Raw genomic sequence first — 22,119 nt, 5'->3', positions numbered from 1 at the left:
ATTCTTTACCAGCTGAGCTACCAAGGAAGCCCTCCATCTCAATAAAACTGATTAAAATAAAAAAGGCACAGTTCAGATTTGGCCCAAGGACTGTAGTTGGCAGCTCAAGATGATTGTCTTATTTTTTTTCCTGTTGCGTGTATCCCCTGAATGAGCTGAAGGGAATCCGCATATCAGCACTTCAGGCTGGGAAGCTCTACCACACAACACTGGAGTGCCAGAAGTGTGTGGTGACAGGTCCCTGTGTTTGCATGGAACTTATTAAAACCCCGTTTCTAATACAAGCCAGACTCATACTTTCTGCTCCCCAGTCCCAGCACCATGATGTTGTTCAGTTAGGGAGACCAGGTGCTGCACTGACGAGGATCAGATGATCAAGGACCCTGTATCCTTGAGGTGGCAAAGACCTCAGAGTTGATATAGCCCTGAAGCAAAATGTCCAAAGTAAAGCTCTGCTGGGCCAGCCCTGTGAAAGCGGACAGATTCTGGAGTTTGCCAAAAGGATGAAGGAAAAGTATTCTGCTCTCTCCCCTACTCCCACCACTGCACACCAGGTGCTGACACGATTCGCTCACTCCATTGAGGAAATTTGTGAACTGGCAACTAGGATCGAATCACCAACAACCAGATTTACAACAATCCACTGTCACTCTCCAAGAACAGTCTTCTATGCCAACCAAACAGGAGAATTCAGTGGGGAGCTGGCAGAATCCACGGCCCATGCATCTTTCAAGTCCAGTGGTGGACTTTTCTGTAATTCCCACAAAGTATGGTGCTGCTTTGGAATAACCACTTTCCTAGGGACCTGGAGCCGCAGCAGCACCCACTGGCCCCTTTCTATCTGCAGACTTCATAGGTCAGGAAGCCAGGTGGGCATTCACAGGACACAAGTTCCATCAGGGCACAGAATTTTGGCCATTGTGTTCAAGGTTATAACCCTAGCACCTAGGAGTCAATCACTATTGCTGAAGTGGACCAATGGGTGACTATCTAAAATCTAGAAAATATTGACTCCAACTACCCAACCATAAAGTGGGGAATCAACCACTAGATGGTAGTCCCACTGAACCTATAACACAAGCACATGAGTTCTAAAGAAACATTTCTTGGATTAGAAACTCTGAAAGGTGAAAAAAAATCACAGAATGTAGATTAATTTTTAAAAATAAACACATCTACTAAAAATAGGAAATCATGAACATAAATTATTACAAAGGATAAAGATGAAAATGTCTTTAATCAATAATGAAAAATGCTAAACACCCTTCAGAAGATGCATTCCATTTAGCTAGACCACAGAGGATTTTAAAGGTTGTCTTTGAATTAACTGTTGAGGTTTACTAAGCTATTTTTTTTTCCAGAATACATTTAAACCAAGCCGTATATTGCCAAGAGAAGAAAAGATGCACAGGGAATAAAAATGTTGCTTTCTTATTACCCCTTTTTCACTAGAGTCATAGAAATTGCTCTCCAAACATAGCAGGACTGAACACTCTCCACCACAACTGCATCGACCATGTCAGATACTTGAGGTTCGTAGCCATCAGGAACTTTCAGAGATTCCAGGGTGAAAAAGATAGTATCATCTAGCACCCCATTTCTTCCCTGCAGGCTAGTAATGCAGACCTGTAATTACAAATAATGCAAATGTTTATGTAAAAGGCTCGTGTACTTTCACAAGGTCTGTACCTCCTCACTCAGGATATAATCTGTTGTTTAGTTGCTAAGTCCTGTCTGACTCTGCAACTCCATGGACTGCAGCACTCCAGGCTCCTCTGTCCATAGGATTCTCCAGGCAAGAATACTGGAGTGGGTTGCCATTTCCTTCTCCAGGGGAATCTTCCTGACCCAGGGATCAAACCAGTGTCTCCTACATTGGCAGGTGGATTCTTTACCACTGAGTCACCTGGGAAGCCTGGATTTAATCTGTTGCTGCTACTGCTGCTAAGTCGCTTCAGTCGTGTCCGACTCTGTGCGACCCCATAGACGGCAGCCCACCAGGCTCCCCCTGTCCCTGGGATTCTCCAGGCAAGAATACTGGAGTGGGTTGCCATTTCCTTCTCCAATGCATGAAAGTGAAAAGTGAAAGTGAAGTCGCTCAGTAGTATCTGACTCTTAGCGACCCCATGGACTGCAGCCTACCAGGCTTCTCCATCCATGGATTTTCCAGGCAAGAGTACTGGAGTGAGGTGCCATTGCCTTCTCTGGGATTTAATCTGTAGGTCACTCCAAATCAGTGATTCCCACCATGGCTGGCACATTTGAGACACCAGAGTGGAGGGCTTTGTAAAACTACTCATGCTGAGACCCCATCTCACATCAATTCAGTCAGAATCTCTGTGGATTCAAGTCTAGTATTAGAAACCCTGCTCTAAATATAACATACTCTGTCCATTAACCTCCACAGTTATAGCAGTGAGAGTGAAAAGGATTGAGGAAGAAAGGAATGTGGTGGTAAATAGAACATCATTTCCCCCACTTCCTCTGTCACATTTCAAGCTTCATCTGTGAAAAGTGAAAGTGAATGCCGCTTAGTCATGTTCGACTCTTTGCAAACCCATGGACTATATAGTCCATCGAATTCTCCAGGCCAGAGTACTGGAGTGGGTAGCCTTTCCCTTCTCCAGGGGATCTTCCCGACCCAGGGATCGAACCCAGGTCTCCCGCATTGCAGGAGGATTCTTTACCAGCTGAGCCACCAGGGAAACCCTGCAAACTGAATTTCTATTAGTCTCCATGACCCAAACCACACCCAGTGTTTACTGTAAGATCTAGTCCCTTCACCCTTGCCATTCATTCTTCCCCAGCAATTCCCTGAACATGATTTGTTTTCTGTTCTGTTGCTCTCAACATTTTAATATCTCTCATATAAACTGTATAATTTAGATCTTAATTATATATGTCTTCTATATTATTCTTTAATTATTTCCTTTCAGAAGCACCACCTTTTCAATAAAAAAAATAAACTCTTTGGCAAAGAATGTATTTTCTTTTAGGTTTCCCAAGCCAACCAATAGAATCCCAAGCAGCAAATTATCACCACAAACAGGCTAAGTCAAAACAAACAAGGGCAACATCAGATGAATTACCTTGTGCACGTGCTTGTGTCTCAGAGGCTTCACTGAGAGGGCCTTTCTGCTTTGTGTGTCTGGCTGGATGGAAAATACAACTTCTACTCGGTCACCCTGGTAAGGCTCAAAATCTAAAACCACCAAGGAGAGAAATCAAGTTGGAATTATCTCACAATGTTGTCATGTGAAATTTCACAAGTTACTTTGATGCTGGAATACCCTAAAGTAGATTCTATGACAATGAAGTTCCATTTTAAACATTTAAAAACAGGTAACCTGTCTTCCTGTCAGAAAGGACGTTTATAATCTTTTAGGCATTGATTCTCTCTCCTGACTTCAAGTTGTGAGTTGGTGGTGGACAGGGAAGCCTGGCGTGCTGCAGTCCACGGGGTCACAAAGAGTCAGACACAACTGAGTGACTGAACTGAACTGATAGCAGAAGAACATATTGCTACAGGAAGAAACAATTTTCTCAAGTGTTTTGGACCAACAATGAACTCTATATAATTTAAATTTTTCAACTGTCAACAAATCTTTACAGATTTTACACAAGTTAAAAGTGAGTCACAGTGCCCAAATGTACCATGGAGCATCTAAAGCCAATAGAATTATCGAATGCTGCTACTGAAAGTGAAACTTGATACAACCACTTCAGAAAGCTGGCAATATCTATTAAAGTTAAACATTTCTGTACCCTATGATCCAGCATTTTCTAGTTCCATCATAGCCCTTTCTTCTCCTTGGTTCCATCACAGCTAAATTTTAGAAAGACCAAAGACCACACAAGGGACCTCTTGTCTTCTTTCTCTCCACATTTCCTTTGTGTGGCTTTCTATAATATCCATAGGCTGATAATTCCAGTAACTGGAGCTCTAACCAATTTCGGATTCATATATCCAAATGTTTACTCAAATTATTATGTCTAAAGCTGAGCTCTTGCTAGTCTTCTCATGCACCCAGTTTTGCTCCTTGGTCTTTCCATATCTGAAAAATGGAAACTCTACCCTTACCATTGTTCCAGCAAAACACTTAGGAGTAACTCCTGACTCCACTTTCCTTCACACCAAATGTCCAGTCCATCAGCCAATACTTTCATTTCTAACTTCAAAGTATTTCCAAAATCAAAACAATCCTTACAGCCTTCCTTTCTACCAATCTTAGCCAAGTTTCCATCATCTCTCACCAGGACTATTGCAATAGATTCGTAACTTGTGTTCCCAATTCCATCCCTGTCCCATGTAACCTGTTCTCAGCAGGACAGCCAGAGCGAACACCTTAAAACATAACTCACTTCATATCACATCATTGTTCAAAGTTCATCCCCCCTAAAAAGGCAAAATCCTTAATATGATCTATAAATCCCTGTGTAGCTTACCTCCTTACTCTTCTCTTTAAGGTCTTTATTGAAACTTTACTTTTTCAGTAAAACCATCCCTAATTTTTCAACCCATAGCTCCCTAGATTTATCATTATCCTGAAACTATGATTCAGCAGTTTCAAGCCTAGTCCTAAGAATCTAGCCCTGACAAAGAAAATCACAGGTTCACAAAAAAGACTTGTATAAGAATGTTTTTTAGCAGCTTTATTCATAATAGCCAAAAGCTGACAGAATCCAACATGACCTTCAATAGGAAAATGGAGAAACTGATATATAGAATGTGCTACAGACACATGCCAACAACATAGACGAATCTAAAAATACCCTTCTTAAAAAATAAATAAAAATACCCTTCTGAGTAAAAAAGTATTAAACAAAGAAGTATATATGTCTGATTTCATTATATCTGTAAAATTCTAGACTGGCAAATTAAATATATGGTGGGGAAAAAAAACTCAAAACTGTATTTTGCCTTGGAGATGGGGGTGGGGGGTTGACTGAGGAGAGGCATGAGGGTAATGTTTAAGCACTTGGATTTGTAAAAACCCAAAGACACTCTGAAAAAAAAACTAAAAACAAACGATGAACTTAAGCTGCTGACACAGATATGGTGCCTACTCACGATGCTCCAGCCATCCTGCCCACCCTTCTTTTCCGAGGAAATGCCAGCATTTTTCCACATCAGGAATTTTCTCATATTTCTTCCCTGTGAAATATTTTTCCCAGGTGGTTCCTTCGTCTCCCTCAGGTCTCGGCTCATGTGTCACCTCCTCAGAGAGGCCTTCGGTAACCTGCTGTCTATAGTAAAGCTCACCTCACTCTACTCCCAGTTTTACTATCACAATGCCTTCCTCAAGTCCTGGAGAGCAGAAAACAATCTGTATCTCTTTTGGGGGGGAGCTGGGGGAGGTTTACTTGCGTATTGTCTGAGTTCTACCTCTTTCTACCTCATTAGAATTTAAGCATTATGAAAACTGTACCTGGAACAGAGTGAGTTACTCAAGTATCTGTTGAATGAACATAAACAAGGAAAGAACATACATGGACTCAGCATGATGTGGAACAAAACAAAAAAAATCAACACAATTTTTCCTTCTTTTAGATTCCTATTGGAGAAGGCAATGGCGCCCCACTCCAATACTCTTGCCTAGAGAATCCCATGGACGGAGGAGCCTGGTGGGCTACAGTCCATGGGGTCGCTAAGAGTCAGACACGACTGAGCGACTTCATTTTCACTTTTCACTTTCATGCATTGGAGGAGGAAATGGCAACCCACTCTGGTGTTCTTGCCTGGAGAATCCCAGGGACGGGGGAGCCTAGTGGGCTGCCGTCTATGGGGTCGCACAGAGTCGGACACGACTGAAGCGACTTAGCAGCAGCAGCAGCAGATTCCTATTATGTTTTAAGTTGTAACAAGTTTTTACCATGTTCATTGGGTTTTATAATTAGATTAAAAACAGCTATTCTGACATTTCTAAATAGGACTGGTTAGGTGCTCAAGTCTTCTTTTTCATCTACTCTCTTTCACCCTAGGAAGTCTATTACTTCAATTCACTCGATTTATTTTGCAGCAGTAAATCCCTCCACCTATGCTTTGAGTCCCATCCTCTCTTTACAACCAGGGACTGTGTTTTATCAGTCCTTCCTGCTCTCTTCTTCACTTTCAATTAATCCCTTTGGCATTACCAACATGTTCAAGTGTTTCCCATCTTGAGAAGAGTTCTCCTAGTAAGGGGTGCCATTGGTGGTGACTTCCTATTGACATGGTTTATAGGGACCAAGAGATTGCCTTTGGAACTTAGCAATCCAAGGGGCATCTTATCTTAGCATTAGGTATTTCTGACTAAATGGCTCTTAAGATCCTAGCTGCCACCAGACAATCATTTTTGGGGACTTCTCTTTGGACTTAGGTGCAATATTTTTACTTATATTCATCTTTCAAAATCCAGCCTGGCAAGGGTTGCAGGGGTACAGAGACCAGCTGGGAAAGCACCTCACCCGGGCAGCCTTTCCCAGTTCTCTCCATAGCAGTCAATCATTCTCTCTCCTCTATGCAGTAATGTGTTTTTTTGTTTTTTTTTTTTGTAAAAAAAAAACATTCTTTTAATGTCAGTCTCTCCCAATTGAACTATCAGCTCTTTGCAGGCGGGGTTTAGTAAAGTCTTAGTTATCTTGGTCTTGCCAATATCTAGCACTCTATCTTGAGCTGAATTAATACATTGAAATAGCATCAACAAACCAACAATTGCTTTAGGCATAAAATAACAAAATGTTATACCTGATAATTAATGGACACACACATACACACACGCTTGGAATGTGTTGGAGATTACTGAGAAGACATAACCACGGTTGACCCACAAACTGGACCTGGGCACTTGGAGGCTCCTCATCTCTTCCATGGTCCTTGGAATGTACGTTCCACCTACCGTTCCCACGTTTCAAGGACACAGCCTTGACAGAGTAAGGTATCACTGAGACCATTTGGGTGGTATTTGTGACTGAACTCTCTCAAACCCTCTGTATAAAGTGTTGACATTCTGGCAGGGGAGGGTATAGATCTACTTGTGCACTCAAAATAAGGCTCATACATTAAACTCCCTTGCTTATTAAACTTGCTCCCTACCCATCTAGAGTGGCCTGCCTCTTTATAGGTCTCTCCTTGTTTTCCATGTACAGGGCCAGTTTGTGAGCCAACAGAAAAGTACAAGGCTACTTCCAAACCTTGTTTTAAAGCTTTTGAAGAATAAAAAAAACATTATCCCTGTATACTTGTATTAATAGTATTTTTCAGTTAGATTAGAAATTCAATGCCTATAGGAATGGGAAAATTACACAAATACTAGTGATTACATCTAATAAATGAGAATGCAACAAATGACAGGATGAACTTTTAAAAATATAACGCATCTGTCCCTTGCTGTACATAATTTTCAACTCCAAAAATACACCTCAAGTATTAAAGAGCTTCCACTTGGAGTGAAGGACAATGGAGAAGTAATTAAATCCTCTTACCAATTAGTGTTAACCATGTCACAAATTTGACCCTGGAAATGATGCCTATAACCATCTTCAAATGCAATCTATAAAATTAAAAAATAGGTAAAACCTAAATTTTAAATTTTTAACTTTTTTGGCTGAGCCCCTTCACTGTCCACTTGAAACTATCACAACATTGTTAATCAGCTATACCCCAATATAAAATAAAAAGTTTAATTAATAAAAAAGACAAAGTTGGAGCATTTAAGAAGAGATGATTTACAATGTTTGAAATGTCTTTGTGAAAAGTATCTTGTGTATACATCTGGCATCTCCAAAAATCTCTTTTGCATTGCTTATTAAAGGAATATTTCAGCAATCTAGTAAAAAAAAAAAAAAATATATATATATATATAAATTGTACCTTTACAAACAACATCTAGAGAGAAGTAAGCTGTGTGATGAATGAACTCAACACCTTCCATCAGAGAGTTCATACAGCCAAGTGAGATTCTAGTACAGGAGTCTGGCAGTTCATCACCATGGCTATTATCACAGAAAGCATCTACCTACGAGAAGAAGAAACATTTACTTCACACATAACAAAAGTTTAAAAATCAGAAACATATGCTTAAATCATTGTTGTTTAAGAAATAGTTTAAATAACTGTAACAAACAGTGGTGAATGTATTTTACGTAGCAAACATCATAGACATGAGATGATAAAATAATGCCTGAGCTTCATATATTTTTAATTTTATGTTTTAGAGCAGTTTAGGAAAATTAAGCATCAGTTCAATTCAGTTCAGTCACTCAGTCGTGAGCTTCTCATATATTCCTTTTCTGCACTCGCAGTTTCCCCTGTTACTAGTATCTTGCATTTGTTCAATCAGTACATTTGTTCGATTGATGAACCAATATTAGTTATATTTAATTAAAGTCCATAGTTTAAATGAGGGTTCACACTTTGTTATACTGTCGTATATCTCTAAAAATGTGTCTGAAAACATTATTTGCACACCAACAAATTAAATGCACTGACCATATTAGATGCAAAAATAAAAGATACTATTCCTGGCTGTACGAATTCATAACCAAAGAGGAGTAAAATGCAAAAATAATGAATTCAAAGCAAGTTATGACAAATAGTAAGAATATGTGCAAAAACTGGCTTTTGGGAATTCCCAGTAAGGAAAGAATTTACGATTCAGAGAATACAGGACAATTTCTTGGAGAAAGTAGGACTTGATCTAGGCTGTGAAAGAAGAGAAAGATTTTACTAGCAAATGAGAACAGGGCTGAGGACAAGGGAGATAGCAAAGGAGGAGAGAAAACACATGGCAAAGTAGTGAATAAGGAGGAAAATCAAGATTTCAGATCATGGCACTTGGTGGGAGAGGGTTATAAAACATGACAAAAAGTTGGGAAAATAAAGGTGGCGGGGGGCATAGCTCTAAAAGACAAGTCAAATTAGGACTTAATTTATCTACAACAGAGAGGCATTCAAAAGTTTTATTATTGAAAATGAAAAGGTCTTTATATTTTTCTTTGCTAATTACACTAATAATACATGTTCATTGTACAAAAAATACAAGGCAGAGAAAAGAAAAAAGCAAAAACCAATTATACATAATCTGTAAACCCAATACCTTTCTAAAGATAAGCATTGACCATATTATACTCTGGTACTCACCCTGTTCCAGATGTTTTTACTATGCATAAATATCTATGCACCATTTGAAGGAAAATTTAATAATGTATATATTACTAATGCACCCTCAAATAATCACAAGTATGTCAACAATTCATAAAAGCACCATGACTAAGGAATAAAAGTTGCCCAGGAGGGCATGAAAGGGGATTTTTGCTTTTTCATCCTAGAGTTAGAATTATTTCTGTATTATTTTATGTGTATACAAAACTTTCCAAATTTAGAGAAAGTTTATATTAAGCATTCAGTTGAGAGCTGCTATCTAAATAATAGAGATACTACTACTACTAATAACAACATATATCTTAACCATTTAAGAAAGAAAGGCACAAAGGAAATTTCAATGTTTTCCATCAACCAAGTTATATAACAAAAATCCATACTTTATAGTGAAACCAAGCGGGACCCTGTGGGCCTTTCCTGGGAACAGACCCTCTGTCCCCCCCCTCCCTGCACCCTGCCTCTTGTTTATAGAAAAGCTTTAGCTTCCTAAGCCTTCTCCAACTTCCAAAGAGCAAATTTAATCAGAGAAGTAAGAAAACGCAGAAAGGAAAACCGTCAAGTAAGACAAAATAATTGTTTAGCCATAAAACAAGGCCCTTCAGTTCCTCCACAAGGACTATAGATAATATTCTGAGCCATATCCTTTGAGCTTTTCAACAGATACTGAAACCCCCAGCAGCCGGCAGAAGTTAATTGCATGCTGACCACCAGCACATAGACCTCAGACCAGTTGGAACCATAAGGTTAACAATGTTGACTTCTGAAATACCACCCAGTTCCTCATCACCAACCAATCAGAAGGATGTCCACGAGCTGATTAGGCACACTGCTCCCCCTCTTCCCTAGCATGAAAGAAACTTGAATTCTACTCTGAATTACAATCGTTCCTTAGGGCATTAGTCTGCCATCTTCTTGGTTGCTTGCCTTTCAAATAAAGTCAATTTTCCTTGCCCCAACACCTTTTTTCTAGACTTACTGGCCTGTCATGGGATGAGTAGAATGAGCTTGGACTCAGTTACAGTAGGAGACAAAACTGGTTGGAACACATTATATATAAATATATAAATACGTTGACAATGGTTTAAATTATCCTAAAAGCAAAAATATAAATATTTATTTTTAGAGTTTATTTATTTTTTAGAGTTTATTTATTTGTCCACACTGAGTGGCTTTTGGGATCTTAGTTCCCCAACCAGGGATTGAAACTGGACCCCTTGCTGTGGAAGCGCCAAGTCCTAACCACTGCTCAGACAGGTTGACTAAATAGAAACAAGGTTGGAATCCCCCCAGGAAAAGAGACAGTTCCCAAACTTATCTTACTTTGATTGCTTTCAATCCATGAGATGTTTTATTTTCCTCCACAACTGCAGTAACCTTTTGCCCAACTTTCAGAAGCACATTGCCAGTCACAACATCACCGCTGAAGTAGATCAACTCATCGATCAAGCCATAGTTACTACAGAACTTTGTCACGACTCCTTGTACAGTTTTTAACTTGGTGTGACCTAAGAAATGAGTAAAGGTTTCATTATTCTCCAAAGCAAAGACACATTATAATGAAGCCCTACCAGAGGAAGATGGGCTTCCCAGGTGGCTCAGTAGTAAAGAAACTGCCTGCCAATGCAAGAGACGCAGGACGTGCCTGTTCAATCCCTGGGTTGAGATCATCTGGAGAAGGAAAATACAACCTACTCCAGTAGGCTGAAAAATCCCATGGACAGAGGAGACTGGCAGGCTACAGTCCATGGGGTTGCAAAAAGTCAGACATGACTGAGCATGCATGCATAGATGATACCAAAAGAAGATATAGCAGAAAATGAATTAAATCTAAAAATAAATTGGGTTAGATTTAAGATACAGATGACAATGAGAGTAGAACATAGTGGTAAAGTGTACAGGATTTGGGAGGCAGATTACTTAAATTGAAATGCTGGTTCCACCATTTATTTCTGTTTGGCACACTGGCTCCATGCTCAAGGCAGTGGGGCTCTGAGGTGAAGAAAGCTGAGTCTGGAGCCTGACCTGATTTCAAATCACACAGCTCTTCCTGCTTACCTAAATCTGTGTAATCTGGGGTTCATTTCTTACCCTCTCTGAATTTGTTTTCATCTGTAAAACCAGGGCAATGACAATGTGAATTCACAAAGGTGAATCTTAAATGGTCTCACCTTACTGGCCAGGGATCTTGGCCTCCCCAATCAATAGAAATTGACTAGACGCCAGACAAAAAATTCAGGCAAGGCTTTATTGGGGCCCTTGATGCAGCGGAGGTGGGTGTGGGGGGGTGGGTAGCTAAGGAAACAAACAGGCGTCTTTACTTCCTCCCTCCCAGAGCCTAGTGGCAAGCAGGCTCCTTATGTGGAGTGAGGGCAGGGGATGTGTCCAGGGGTCAGGCCTAAGAGGTGGCTTAGGTAGTTTGCCCACCCTTCTGGTGATGAGTGCAGAGGGCAAGCACAGTATCCTGCTTTTGCTCCCAACCCCCTGCTTGTGCTCCAGGCTCTTCAAAAACGGCAGTTGGGTGTTATTGGTCTCTTTGTATCTTTTGGGTCTGGAATTTGCCCCAACAGCACATGCATGCAGTTATTTTTAGTCCCAGTTTCTTTGCATTTTGTTGCTCAAGGAGAGGTGTGTACAGGTGCAAACATTGCAGCACTGCAGCAACTTGGGTCCCAGGTTTCAGCTTGTCTCATCACCACAAAAAATGAGATAATTCTATCAGGTGATAGAGGCATTAACTAGCCTTATTGTGTAAACATTTCACAATATATACATACATCAAATCATCACATTTTACACCTTAAACTTACAATTTTATATGCCAATTATATCTCAATAAAGCTGGTGGGAAAAGGTTGTTATAAATATTAATTCACACATACATATCAACTGCTTAGAACTGTGAGTGCCTCCCACCGGTTAGAGCTTATATGTTAATTGCTATCGTGGTATCTACATCTAGACAGTCTAATGTATCAATTATTATTATATAATTTTACTGTAATCAACAACAGCATGAGGAGCAGATCTGGAAATTCTTGAGCAACTCACCAGACAAAGCACATAAAGAGATCTGGGGATTTAAATCTAGCCCAAATTTGCATCTGAATCACTCGGGTTTATTTTATTTTATTTTATTTTTGTGAACAAACACAGCTAGTAAGCCATAATTTGGGATCTGAACCTAGAGGTCAGCCTGCAGAACCCATGCTATGAACCACAATGCCTTAGGTGCTTGACCAAAGACTTGGGTGAACTGACTGGGGAAGGCTAGGGAATACTTTGATTATAATAGGTTATAGAATCACAACCCAAGAAAATCCTGAAAATTTGAAAAAAGAAAAGAAAAGAAAAAAGAAAGGGGAGGAGTCACATTTATTATTTTAAATCATAGCACTGAAAAAAGATGAATACAAGAGACAGCTTCCACTCAGGCACATGATAACTTGTCAAAGACTCCTGTGTTGTTCCTTGGGTAAAAAGGAGGGGAATTAATGGATGATGCAGTGTCAGCTAAAAGCTAAGCAGCAGCCTCCCATCGCAAACTTAGCTAAGACTCAGCCACCTCAATGGGGCTCAAACTCCTGCAGAAGCTGCAGGGAGATTCGGGCACCTGGAAGCCGGGGCCCTGCTGAAGGAATAATGCTGCTCAAGAGCCGTCTCTGGCAAACTGCCATGGATTCACTCCCATGGCATGAAGCGCCTGCTGCGGGAGCGCAGAGGTCGGGAAGCGTTTGCAGGGCCTGAAGTCTGGGTGACACTGGCTGGTGTCCGCTCCTCCCTGCCTGTGTCTCTCTGACCCCGCTGTCCAACGGATCGACAACCCTGCGACTTCTCTCGGGGAGATTTTTGAAGATTAAAGCACGTGGATGCCCCTCAGCCCCTGAGCCCAGTGCTTGGCCACAGACAAGCACTCAGTACACAAGAGAATTAATGCAACCAGAGCAGGGCCGCCACTCTCTCAGCAAATCTTTTCATTTTACCGGATTCCCACCAACAAAATGACGCCTTCTCAATGCTCCCCGAGTCACCCCTCAGTGCCAGACTCTGGGGCAAGTTTTTAGGGCACAAAGGTGAGCAAGTTAAACGCGGCCCCTGCCCTCCGACCGGGGACAGATGTATGATTTGTCCACTTGCCTCTAAATACGCGCTTTTGTGAAACCATAGCAGATTCACCCTCAATTCAGGGTGATGCCCTGAATGGAAAGGCAGTCGCAACACATTCGCATAACACAGGCTCAAATTCCAAAGGCGTGTGGGGAAATGCAAGGGTGGGGCACGGCTCCCCAGGGAGCTTCTCAATCAACATATTAACTATAGACTGGGGGCTCCGGGTTGTGTTCAGGGACTCGGACGCCCCTCCCCACATGGAGGCGCTGCCTGGGACACACAGAGCCCCTCTGGGCTCATGCGGCCTAGAACTAGGAGTGGGACGCACCGCTAAGTACTCAAGGGGAAGGAAGGGATGAGGTGAGTACCTTCCAGGAGCCTCTGATGCTGCGCCCTCTCTGCTTCCGACGAGTCCACCTTCCTCCAAAAGGCAAGAGCCCTGGAAATAAACCGGAGCATAGTCCTGTAGTCAGGGCGGCCTGGGCTCCGCGTGACACTGGGCACGAGGCTTGCTTCTGTCTAATCCTCTGCCTCCAAGCCGCACTCTGATCACAGCAGCTGCCCAGAGGCCGCGCCTGCCTCTCTGCACCGCCCAACTTCTAGTAAGGCCCTCACACAGGACTTGGCTGAGGCTGCTCTACCAAGAACTTCACAGTTCCCATCCTCCAGCCAATCTGGGCGTAGCCTGGGAGGAGGGCCCTGAGATGTAGAGAGCTGGTGGGCGGGACTTCGTGGCTCCTCCCATCACAGATGAAGGTGGAAACCTGCAGGCCATGCCGGAAGTCGCTTCCAGTCTAATCCTTTTTTGCATCTCTTAGGGTAGACGAATTCGCCCAAGGGCTTCTGCAGGGAGGGCCTGGTGCCTGTTTTGGAAGATGGCACCGAAACTTGCCCTGAGGATGAAGGCGGGCTTCCAGGTGTGGAGCCCCATCCCTCAGGGCCTGAGTTCTTTTCCTTTGCCTCTAGAACTCCTCTACCCACCCACATCCCAACAGCACCACCTCCTCACCCCTACACACGCTCCACAGAGGGTTCCGTCATCCACTCTAAGCAACAGCTTTCTGTTCAACGTTAAACCAATATCATCGATATTGCGGAAAAGTCAAACTTTTGCATCAGCTTGGGCCTCAAAACACAGAGGAGGGCATGGCAACCCACTCCAGTGTTCTTTGCCTGGGAAAACCCATGGACAGAGGAGCCTGGCAGGCTAGAGTTGATAGGGTCTCAAAGAGTCGGACACGACTGAGCAAAGCTACAAAGCTGCTTGGAAGCTGGAGCCAACAGCTGCTTTATAGCGAAGCACTCATGGTCCTGAGAGACACTTTTAAAGTGTGAGCTGGAGATGACGGTGGCTAAGTGAGGAGAATCAAATGATGTAGCACCATGCAGGGAGTTTGGATTGCATCCCTACTAGTATTTGGCTGAGCAAAGGTTGGGGTGGGGGGGGAAAGGACCATGCAGACATGGTCACATTAAGAATATTAAATGAGGATTTGGGTTGTCTTCGGTAAACCACCAGAGAAGGCAATGGCAATCCACTCTAGTAGTCTTGTCTGGAAAATCTCATGGGCGGAGGAGCCTGGTAGGCTGCAGTCCATGGGGTCTCGAAGAGTCGGACACGACTGAAGCAACTTAGCAGCAGCAGCAGCAGTAAACCACTCACCAAAAAAAAAAAAAAAAAAAAATCTGTAAAACATCGTGTAGTGTTGCTCAGTCACTCAGTCGTGCCTGACTCTTTGCAACCCTGTGGTTTGTAGCCCACCTCAGAGAAGGCAATGGCACCCCACTCCAGTACTCTTGCCTGGAAAATCCCATGGATGGAGGGGCCTGGTGGGCTACAGTCCATGGGGTCACTAAGAGTCAGACACGACTTAGCGACTTCACTCTCACTTTTCACTTTCATGCATTGGAGAAGGAAATTGCAACCCACTCCGGTGTTCTTGCCTGGAGAATCCCAGGGACGGGGAGCCTGGTGGGCTGCCGTCTATGGGGTCGCACAGTCGGACACGACTGAAGTGACTTAGCAAGAGCAGCAGCAGCAGCAGCAGCATTTAGGGCAAATTCTGAACAGAAGATACAAAGAAACAAAACAAACAAACAAAAAAAACTAAACCCAACTGCCACTTTTGAAGAGCCTGGAGCAAAAGCAGAGTACTGAGCATGCTCCCTGAACACAATAACATCAAGGAGAGGGCAAAACTAAGGCATCCCTCCAGCCAGACTCCTGCACACACCTCTGCTGCTGCTGCTGCTAAGTCGCTTCAGTCGTGTCCGACTCTGTGCGATCCCATAGACGGCAGCCCACCAGGCCCTGCGGTCCCTGGGATTCTCCAGGCAAGAACACTGGAGTGGGTTTCCATTTCCTCCTCCAATGCATGAAAGTGAAAAGTGAAAGTGAAGTCACTCAGTCGTGTCTGACTCTTAGCGACCCCACGAACTGCAGCCTACCAGGCTCCTCTGTCCATGGGATTTTCCAGGCAAGAGTACTCTATCCTCACCCTATATAAGGAACAAGCTTGCCCCACGTCGAGGAGTGAGCAAGCAAGTGAACTTGTTGTTTGTTCTTGCTCCCCGCTACTGCAGCAGGGGGCCCCAATAAAGTCTTGCCTAAATTTCTTGTCTGGCCTCTAGTTAATTTCTATTGATTTGGGAAGGCCAAGAACCTGTAAAATCTGTTGCTTTTCTCAATATCTTTAAAACTCTTACAGGCTGCACCTGACAAGCCTCAGAAATAGCCCCAGACTCTAGAGTCTGGAACAGTGCACAATATCCCCATGTGCAACCTTCCCTGGACAGTGGGCAGCTTAATATCCATGGCATCTAGTGGCTTTCCAGCAGTTCCCTTCCCATTTATCAAGTTGAGGTATTTCCACTCTATTCTCAGTTTTTCAAGTGACTTTATCATGAAAGATTGTGGGATTATGTCAAATGCTTTTTTAATTGAGATAATCATGTGATTTTGGCCTTTATCCTATTAGCATGGTGTACAACATTGATTTTCAAGTTTAACCAACCTTGTGTTCCTGGGATAAATCCTGGGATAAAAAATAAAGTCCTCAGACCTCAGAATGTGACTGAATTTGGAGATAGGGTTTGTAAAGGTGTAATTGGTTAAAAGGAGGTCATTAGGATGACACTGATTCAATATCAGTTCAATATCAAATTCCTCTTATCAACCCTCATAAGAGGAAAATTTGACACAGATTCAGATAGAGGGAAGGCGAGGAAATAAAATAACCATCTATAAGCCAAGGAAAGAGGCCTTAGGAAAAAACCAACCTTGCTGACATCTTGTTCTTGGACTTCTCAGCCTCTAGAATTGTGAGAAAATGAATTTATTTTGTTCAAGCCACCCAGTCTGTGATACTTTGTTACAGCAGTCCTAGAAAACTAATATAGTCATTGCAGACAGTTCTTTTATATGTTACTGGATTGATTTGAGGATTTTTGCCTTTGAATTCATAAAGGACATTGGTCTGTAGTTATGTATTTTTTCTTGTGTTGTTTCCATCTAGTTTTTGTATCACTTAGAATGAGTTTGGAAGTATTCTCTCCTATTCTGTTTTTTTGGAAGAATTTGAGAAGGATTGCTATTCATTCTTCATAAAATAATTGGTAGACTTCAACAGTGAATCAATCTAGACCTGGATGTGTGTGTGTGTGTCTGTGTGAAGTGCTTTACTTACTAATTCAATCTCTTTACTTGTTATAGATTTATTCAGATTTTCTGTTTCTTTCTTATAAGGGTTTTGGGGGGTATGCTTAATTTTTATAACAGCATTATTGAGATATACTGTTGTTGTTAGTCACTCAGTTGTGTCTGACTCTTTGTGACCCCATGGCCCATAGCCTGCCAGGCTCTTTGTCTATGGGATTTCCCAGGTACGAATACTGGAGTGGGTTGCCATTCCCTTCTCCAGGGGATCTTCCCCACCCAGGGATGGAACCCGGGTCTTCCGCACTGCAGGCAGATTCTTTACTGTCTGAGCCACTAGGGAAGCCCCTTATTGAGATGTAATTCACATACCATTGAAAGTCGCTCAGTTGTGTGCAACTCTTTGCGACCCCCATGGACTATACAGTCCATGGAATTCTCCAGGCCAGAGTACTGGAGTGGGTAGCCTTTCCCTTCTCCAGGGGATCTTTCCAACCCAGGGATCGAATCCAGGTCTCCTGCATTGTGAGCAGATTCTTTACCAGCTGAGCCACAAGGGGAGCCCTCATATACTATAGTACTGACCTATTTATACAATTAAATGTCTATTTCTTCTTTGGTTAGTTTTGATCATTTTTGTCTTTCTAGGTCATCTAATTTTTTAGCATACAGTTGTTCATATCATTCTCTTATAGTCCTTTTTATATATAGGGATGTCCTCTCTTTCCTGATTTTAGCAATTTGAGTCTCTTTCATTGGTGGGTCTAACTAAAGGTATATTAATTTCCTGATCATTTCAAAGAACAAACTTTTGATTTCATTTATATTCTCCCTTTCTTCTCTATTGTCAACTTCATTTATTTCTGCTCTGATCTTTGATTTCTTTCCTTCTGCTTGCTTTGGGTTTAGATCACTCTTCTTTTTCTAGTGTCTTATGGTAGAAGGTTAGATTATTGATATGATCTTTGTCCTTACTCTGCAATTTCTAAATTGAGTCTCACTTAATACTCTTTAGCTGCTCTCACAATAAGGCCCAACACCCCACTGCGCCCTTGGCTTGGCAACTTCATCTTGGATCCCTTACACTGGGTCAGCTGTCAGGGTGCCCAGACATACCACAGGTGCTCAGAGACACCAGCATTCTGAAAATCACCTGTGAACATACACTGCCTTGAATTGTTTATTCATTCTTCATTGTTTGTTTGCTGTTTCCCTTTCCTCCAGACACTGAGTATCATTTGTCCATTTTTCTTTGTCCATTGGACTCCCTTTATGGACCCCAGTGGTAATTTATCATGGACTTATTTCTTAATCACTACTACTATTTATTAAGTGCTTACATTTGTCCATTTTTCTGGCGTAAACCCTCATCAATTTTTACAGACTGACTGATAAACTGACCAGTGGACCCATCATGCTATGTGGTAACTGCCTATTCCCTTGGCCATATCCCTCTTATTAGAAGTTCAATGAAGGCAGGACCCTGTCTGCCTTGCTCCCTGAATCAGTAGAGACCAGTTTAAAAGACCAGTTTAAAAGAAAACATTACAGGCATTTCAAGAAGAAAAAAAACCTAATGCTGGAATTAGATGTTGACTAATCTGTTTAAGGTCTGGAGGAGCAAAGGTCAGGGACTGTGGATACCACAAAGAAATTAGCACAGTGCAAGAAACTGTGCCAAACCCATAGAGCTTTCCTGATACCCCAGTGCTGGAGACTGACAGGTAAGGGTGCAATTCAGGAAAGCTGCAGGAACCTCCAACCCTTAAGCCTGCAACTAGTCTGCCACCACCAATATTAGAGAAAGAATGCCTTTCTTCTGGCCTCCACATCTGGCAGCAATGTCTCTCAGAGAGACTGTGATTAGAACCTTGCCTGCAAGTGGTTATGGGCATGAGAATGGGACCAAATGCAAACAAAACCCAGAAGTAATGACTTGCTTGAGTAAAGTGTGTGTGTTCCTATGGATGGGCATGCAACATTTTAGGAATGGCTGATACCTGCCTTTTATATTCTGACTCCCTTTATGGACCCCAATGGTAATTTATCATGGACTTATTTCTTAATCACTACTGCTATTTATTAAGTGCTTATATCACTATGCCATCCAGTCACTCTGCCAAATACTTTCCATTTATATAGTCATTTAATTAATATTTGTTGAATGCTATGAGCCAGACAACTCTTCTGAGCACTTAGAATAAATCAGTGAACAAAGAGACATAAACCTTGATCCTTAGAACTAACCTTCTTGTGGTGGGGGAAGGGTAGATGATAAAAGCGAAAAAAAAAAAAAGTAAAACATGTGGTATGTTGGAAAGTAACAAGTGCCATGGAAAAAAATATATCAAGCAATGAAGTTCTGGAGTGCTGGGGAGGATTGGTGAGTCGTATTTTAGAATAGGGTAGTCAGGGTAAGCTTCATTAGGAAATAATAATTGAGAAAGGGCTTGAAGGAAGTTAGGGAGTTAGGAAGGTAGATATTTGGAGTAAGAACTATCCAGGGTAAAACTTTAAAAGCATAATCTTTAAGATCAAGATAAACACAAGGGAAATTCCTGACACTAAAGGTTTTAACAAGGTTTATAATGCAACAAAAATCAGTTTTAGGGTTGGAAAGGAAGATACAAAACAATCATTCTTTTTTTTATATATATACTTTACAGATGATAGCATTTTCTACTTAGAAAGCACAAAGAATCAGATATTAATTTCTGGAATTAATAAGAAAATTTAGCAAGGGTGCTAGATGTAAAGTCAATGTAAAAATCAATTTTATTTCTACCAAACAATCCAATAGAAAACTGGATAGAACATATGAAAGAAACAGTTGTTAGAGGAGGAAACCAAATTGCCAATAGACGTTGACAACACACTCAGCTTCATCAGTAACTAGAGAAATGTAGATTAAACTGACAATGACAAGCCAATTCACATGTCTCAGATTGGCACAGATTTTAATTTGGTTATATCAAGAATAGGAAAGAATGTGCTAGTACAACTCTCATCCACTGATGAAAGGCATATCAATACTGTAGACACTTTGGAAAACAAATTGGAATTAGCTGTTAAGTGTTGAGATGCACATACATTTTGACTCTGGATATCACTTCTCAGTGTGTACCATAGAGAAACTCACATATGCATCAGCAGACAAGTAGAAGCATGTTCACATCAGTACCGTTTGTACTAGCAAACACTAGAAATAACCTGTATGTCCATCAATAAGCCCCTAAAACAGTGCCTGGCACATAGCAGCACCCATTAACTCTAGGAAGAGGAGCTTCATAGATACATAAACTATGAACGATTCATAAAATGGCATGTTACTTAGCCTTCTACTCAAAGTGTGGTCCAGGACCTCAGGGTTTATTCTTGCCTTCCTTCTTGCTTACTTGCAACTTCTTTTTCCGACAGTGAAGAACCTGACTTTCAACATCCCGTGTAGGTATTTTTATTTTTACCAGAATGGTGCTTTATTATAGGTCTCATCCTGTTTCTTACTTTTTTTCATTTGCACTGGTCAAGATCTTCCTATGTTGCTGTGTGTACATCTAGTCTCTTACTTCCAACTGCTGCTGCTGCTGCTAAGTCGCTTCAGTCGTGTCTGACTCTGTGCGACCCCATAGACGGCAGCCCATCAGGCTCCCCCATCCCTGGGATTCTCCAGGCAAGAACACTGGAGTGGGTTTCCATTTCCTCCTCCAATGCATGAAAGTGAAAAGTGAAAATGAAGTCGCTAAGTCGTGTCCGACTCTTAGCGACCCCATGGACTGCAGCCTACCAGGCTCCTCCGTCCATGGGATTTTCCAGGCAAGAGTACTGGAGTGGGGTGCCATACTTCCAACTACAGCATACTATTTCATCATATGTATCTCCCTGTCTTACTGACTTGCATCATTCTTTGCAGAAAAAAATATGTTACCACCAAAAAGAGCTTAAGCAAAGACCTCATCAACAGTCCCTAGGGAGAATCAACCTCAATGCCTTTGCAATTGCTGTTTCCTCAGCCTGGAATGCTCTTCCTCTAGCTTTTCCATGGCTATTTCTTTCCCACAATCCCTTGGATTTCAGCTCAAATGTAATCTTAGAGTTCTTTTCCTTACAGGATTCTATAAAATTGTTCTCTCCTCCTTCTACCATGAAATATCCTATCACATATTCAAATACTGCTCTATTCTCTTGATATTCCTGGTCACTAGCTGCAAAATCTTATTTACTGATTTATTTACAAACTACTGCCAGTCTCCCTCAACTCAAATATCAGCTTCTTTTTAAATTTTATTCTTACACTTTTTAATGTTCAGGATTCCATAAAATGCGGAGCTTCCAGAAAATAGGGTTAGTCTCAGGGCTGTCACGTGAAGATCCTTGGGTTGTGTGCTGCATATTTACATCGTATTCTGTTGTGATTGCATAGGCTTCCAGGGAAAACTGCTGGGAGGCCTGGAGATGTGACTCTTGACTGGTCCTTCAGGAGCAACTCTCAGAGTCACATCTCCAAACCTGCCCATCTTGGAAGCTGCCTGCTCTGCCAGTCAGGAAGGTGGGGAGGGGAATCCGCTGAATTTGTTCATTGGAACTTTCATCTCAGGATCTGGAAGCTGTTGCTTGCCACCACCACCATACCTGCCTCTCTCTCAGCTCCCAGGAAGCTAATGGTTGGTCACTGAGAAACTGCTACAGAAAAATCAACATCTCCATGACTACACTTGCCAGCATAAAAAAGAATGTCCATTTCTTGAGGGCAAGGATTCCTTTGGCATTGTTCTCTGCTACGTTTCTAGCACCTAGAACAATTCCTAGCACCTAGAACAATTCCTAGCATTAAAGAATAATTGAATGAAAGAAAGGTAATGTTCTGGGCAATTCCAGATGACCTATAAGGAGGATATGTTTCATAACCAAGGTGAGTCCGACCAAATCAGAATATTTTACTTTCCCACCTGTCCCTTACTCAACAGAATTCATCCCTACTCCTGATAGTGTTAATGTTATACAGCTGGCTGTAAACAGAGAGGTATTTCTCAGAAGATAACGTGATTCAGTCCTTAACCCTTCCTCATCCTGATTTTGTGATCTGCCCTTAGGGCTCAGGCTATGGCAATAACTTGCAAGTAAAATCACCCGATAACTTGGAGTTTCTGTGATATTGGTGACATTAACTCCTCAGTGTAAGTGAAATGCAGTCTGTAGTAAAATGATGTTTTAAAGC

At 41.9% G+C, this 22,119-nt stretch overlaps 1 protein-coding gene across 1 annotated transcript; it reads right to left on the bottom strand.

Annotated features, from left to right (window-relative positions):
- Positions 1-1,217: 1,217 nt before the first annotated feature.
- CT55 (cancer/testis antigen 55) lies at positions 1,218-10,643 on the bottom strand. The gene is made up of 4 exons (XM_027535047.1): positions 10,463-10,643; positions 7,853-7,997; positions 3,090-3,202; positions 1,218-1,626 (listed from the first exon to the last, which is right to left on the bottom strand). The coding sequence occupies exons 2-4, from the start codon at positions 7,923-7,925 to the stop codon at positions 1,435-1,437; spliced, it is 378 nt and encodes a 125-aa protein (XP_027390848.1). The 5' UTR covers positions 7,926-7,997; positions 10,463-10,643; the 3' UTR covers positions 1,218-1,434.
- Positions 10,644-22,119: the final 11,476 nt, after the last annotated feature.

Source organism: Bos indicus x Bos taurus, chromosome X (assembly GCF_003369695.1).
Source record: "Bos indicus x Bos taurus breed Angus x Brahman F1 hybrid chromosome X, Bos_hybrid_MaternalHap_v2.0, whole genome shotgun sequence".
In the NCBI taxonomy this organism is placed as follows: domain Eukaryota; kingdom Metazoa; phylum Chordata; class Mammalia; order Artiodactyla; family Bovidae; genus Bos; species Bos indicus x Bos taurus.
Note: the sequence above shows the minus strand (reverse complement) of the source record. Positions and strands in the feature narration are given on the sequence as shown.

What these genes read in the sequence shown, in the direction of transcription:
- CT55 (XM_027535047.1), bottom strand. Translation starts at nt 7,925, where the DNA reads ATGAACTCTCTGATGGAAGGTGTTGAGTTCATTCATCACACAGCTTAC. An exon ending in TCTAGATGTTGTTTGTAAAG is followed by an intron (nt 3,203 to 7,852) that starts GTACAATTTATA and finishes TGGTGGTTTTAG; the next exon opens with ATTTTGAGCCTTACCAGGGT. An exon ending in GACACAAGCACGTGCACAAG is followed by an intron (nt 1,627 to 3,089) that starts GTAATTCATCTG and finishes TTGTAATTACAG; the next exon opens with GTCTGCATTACTAGCCTGCA.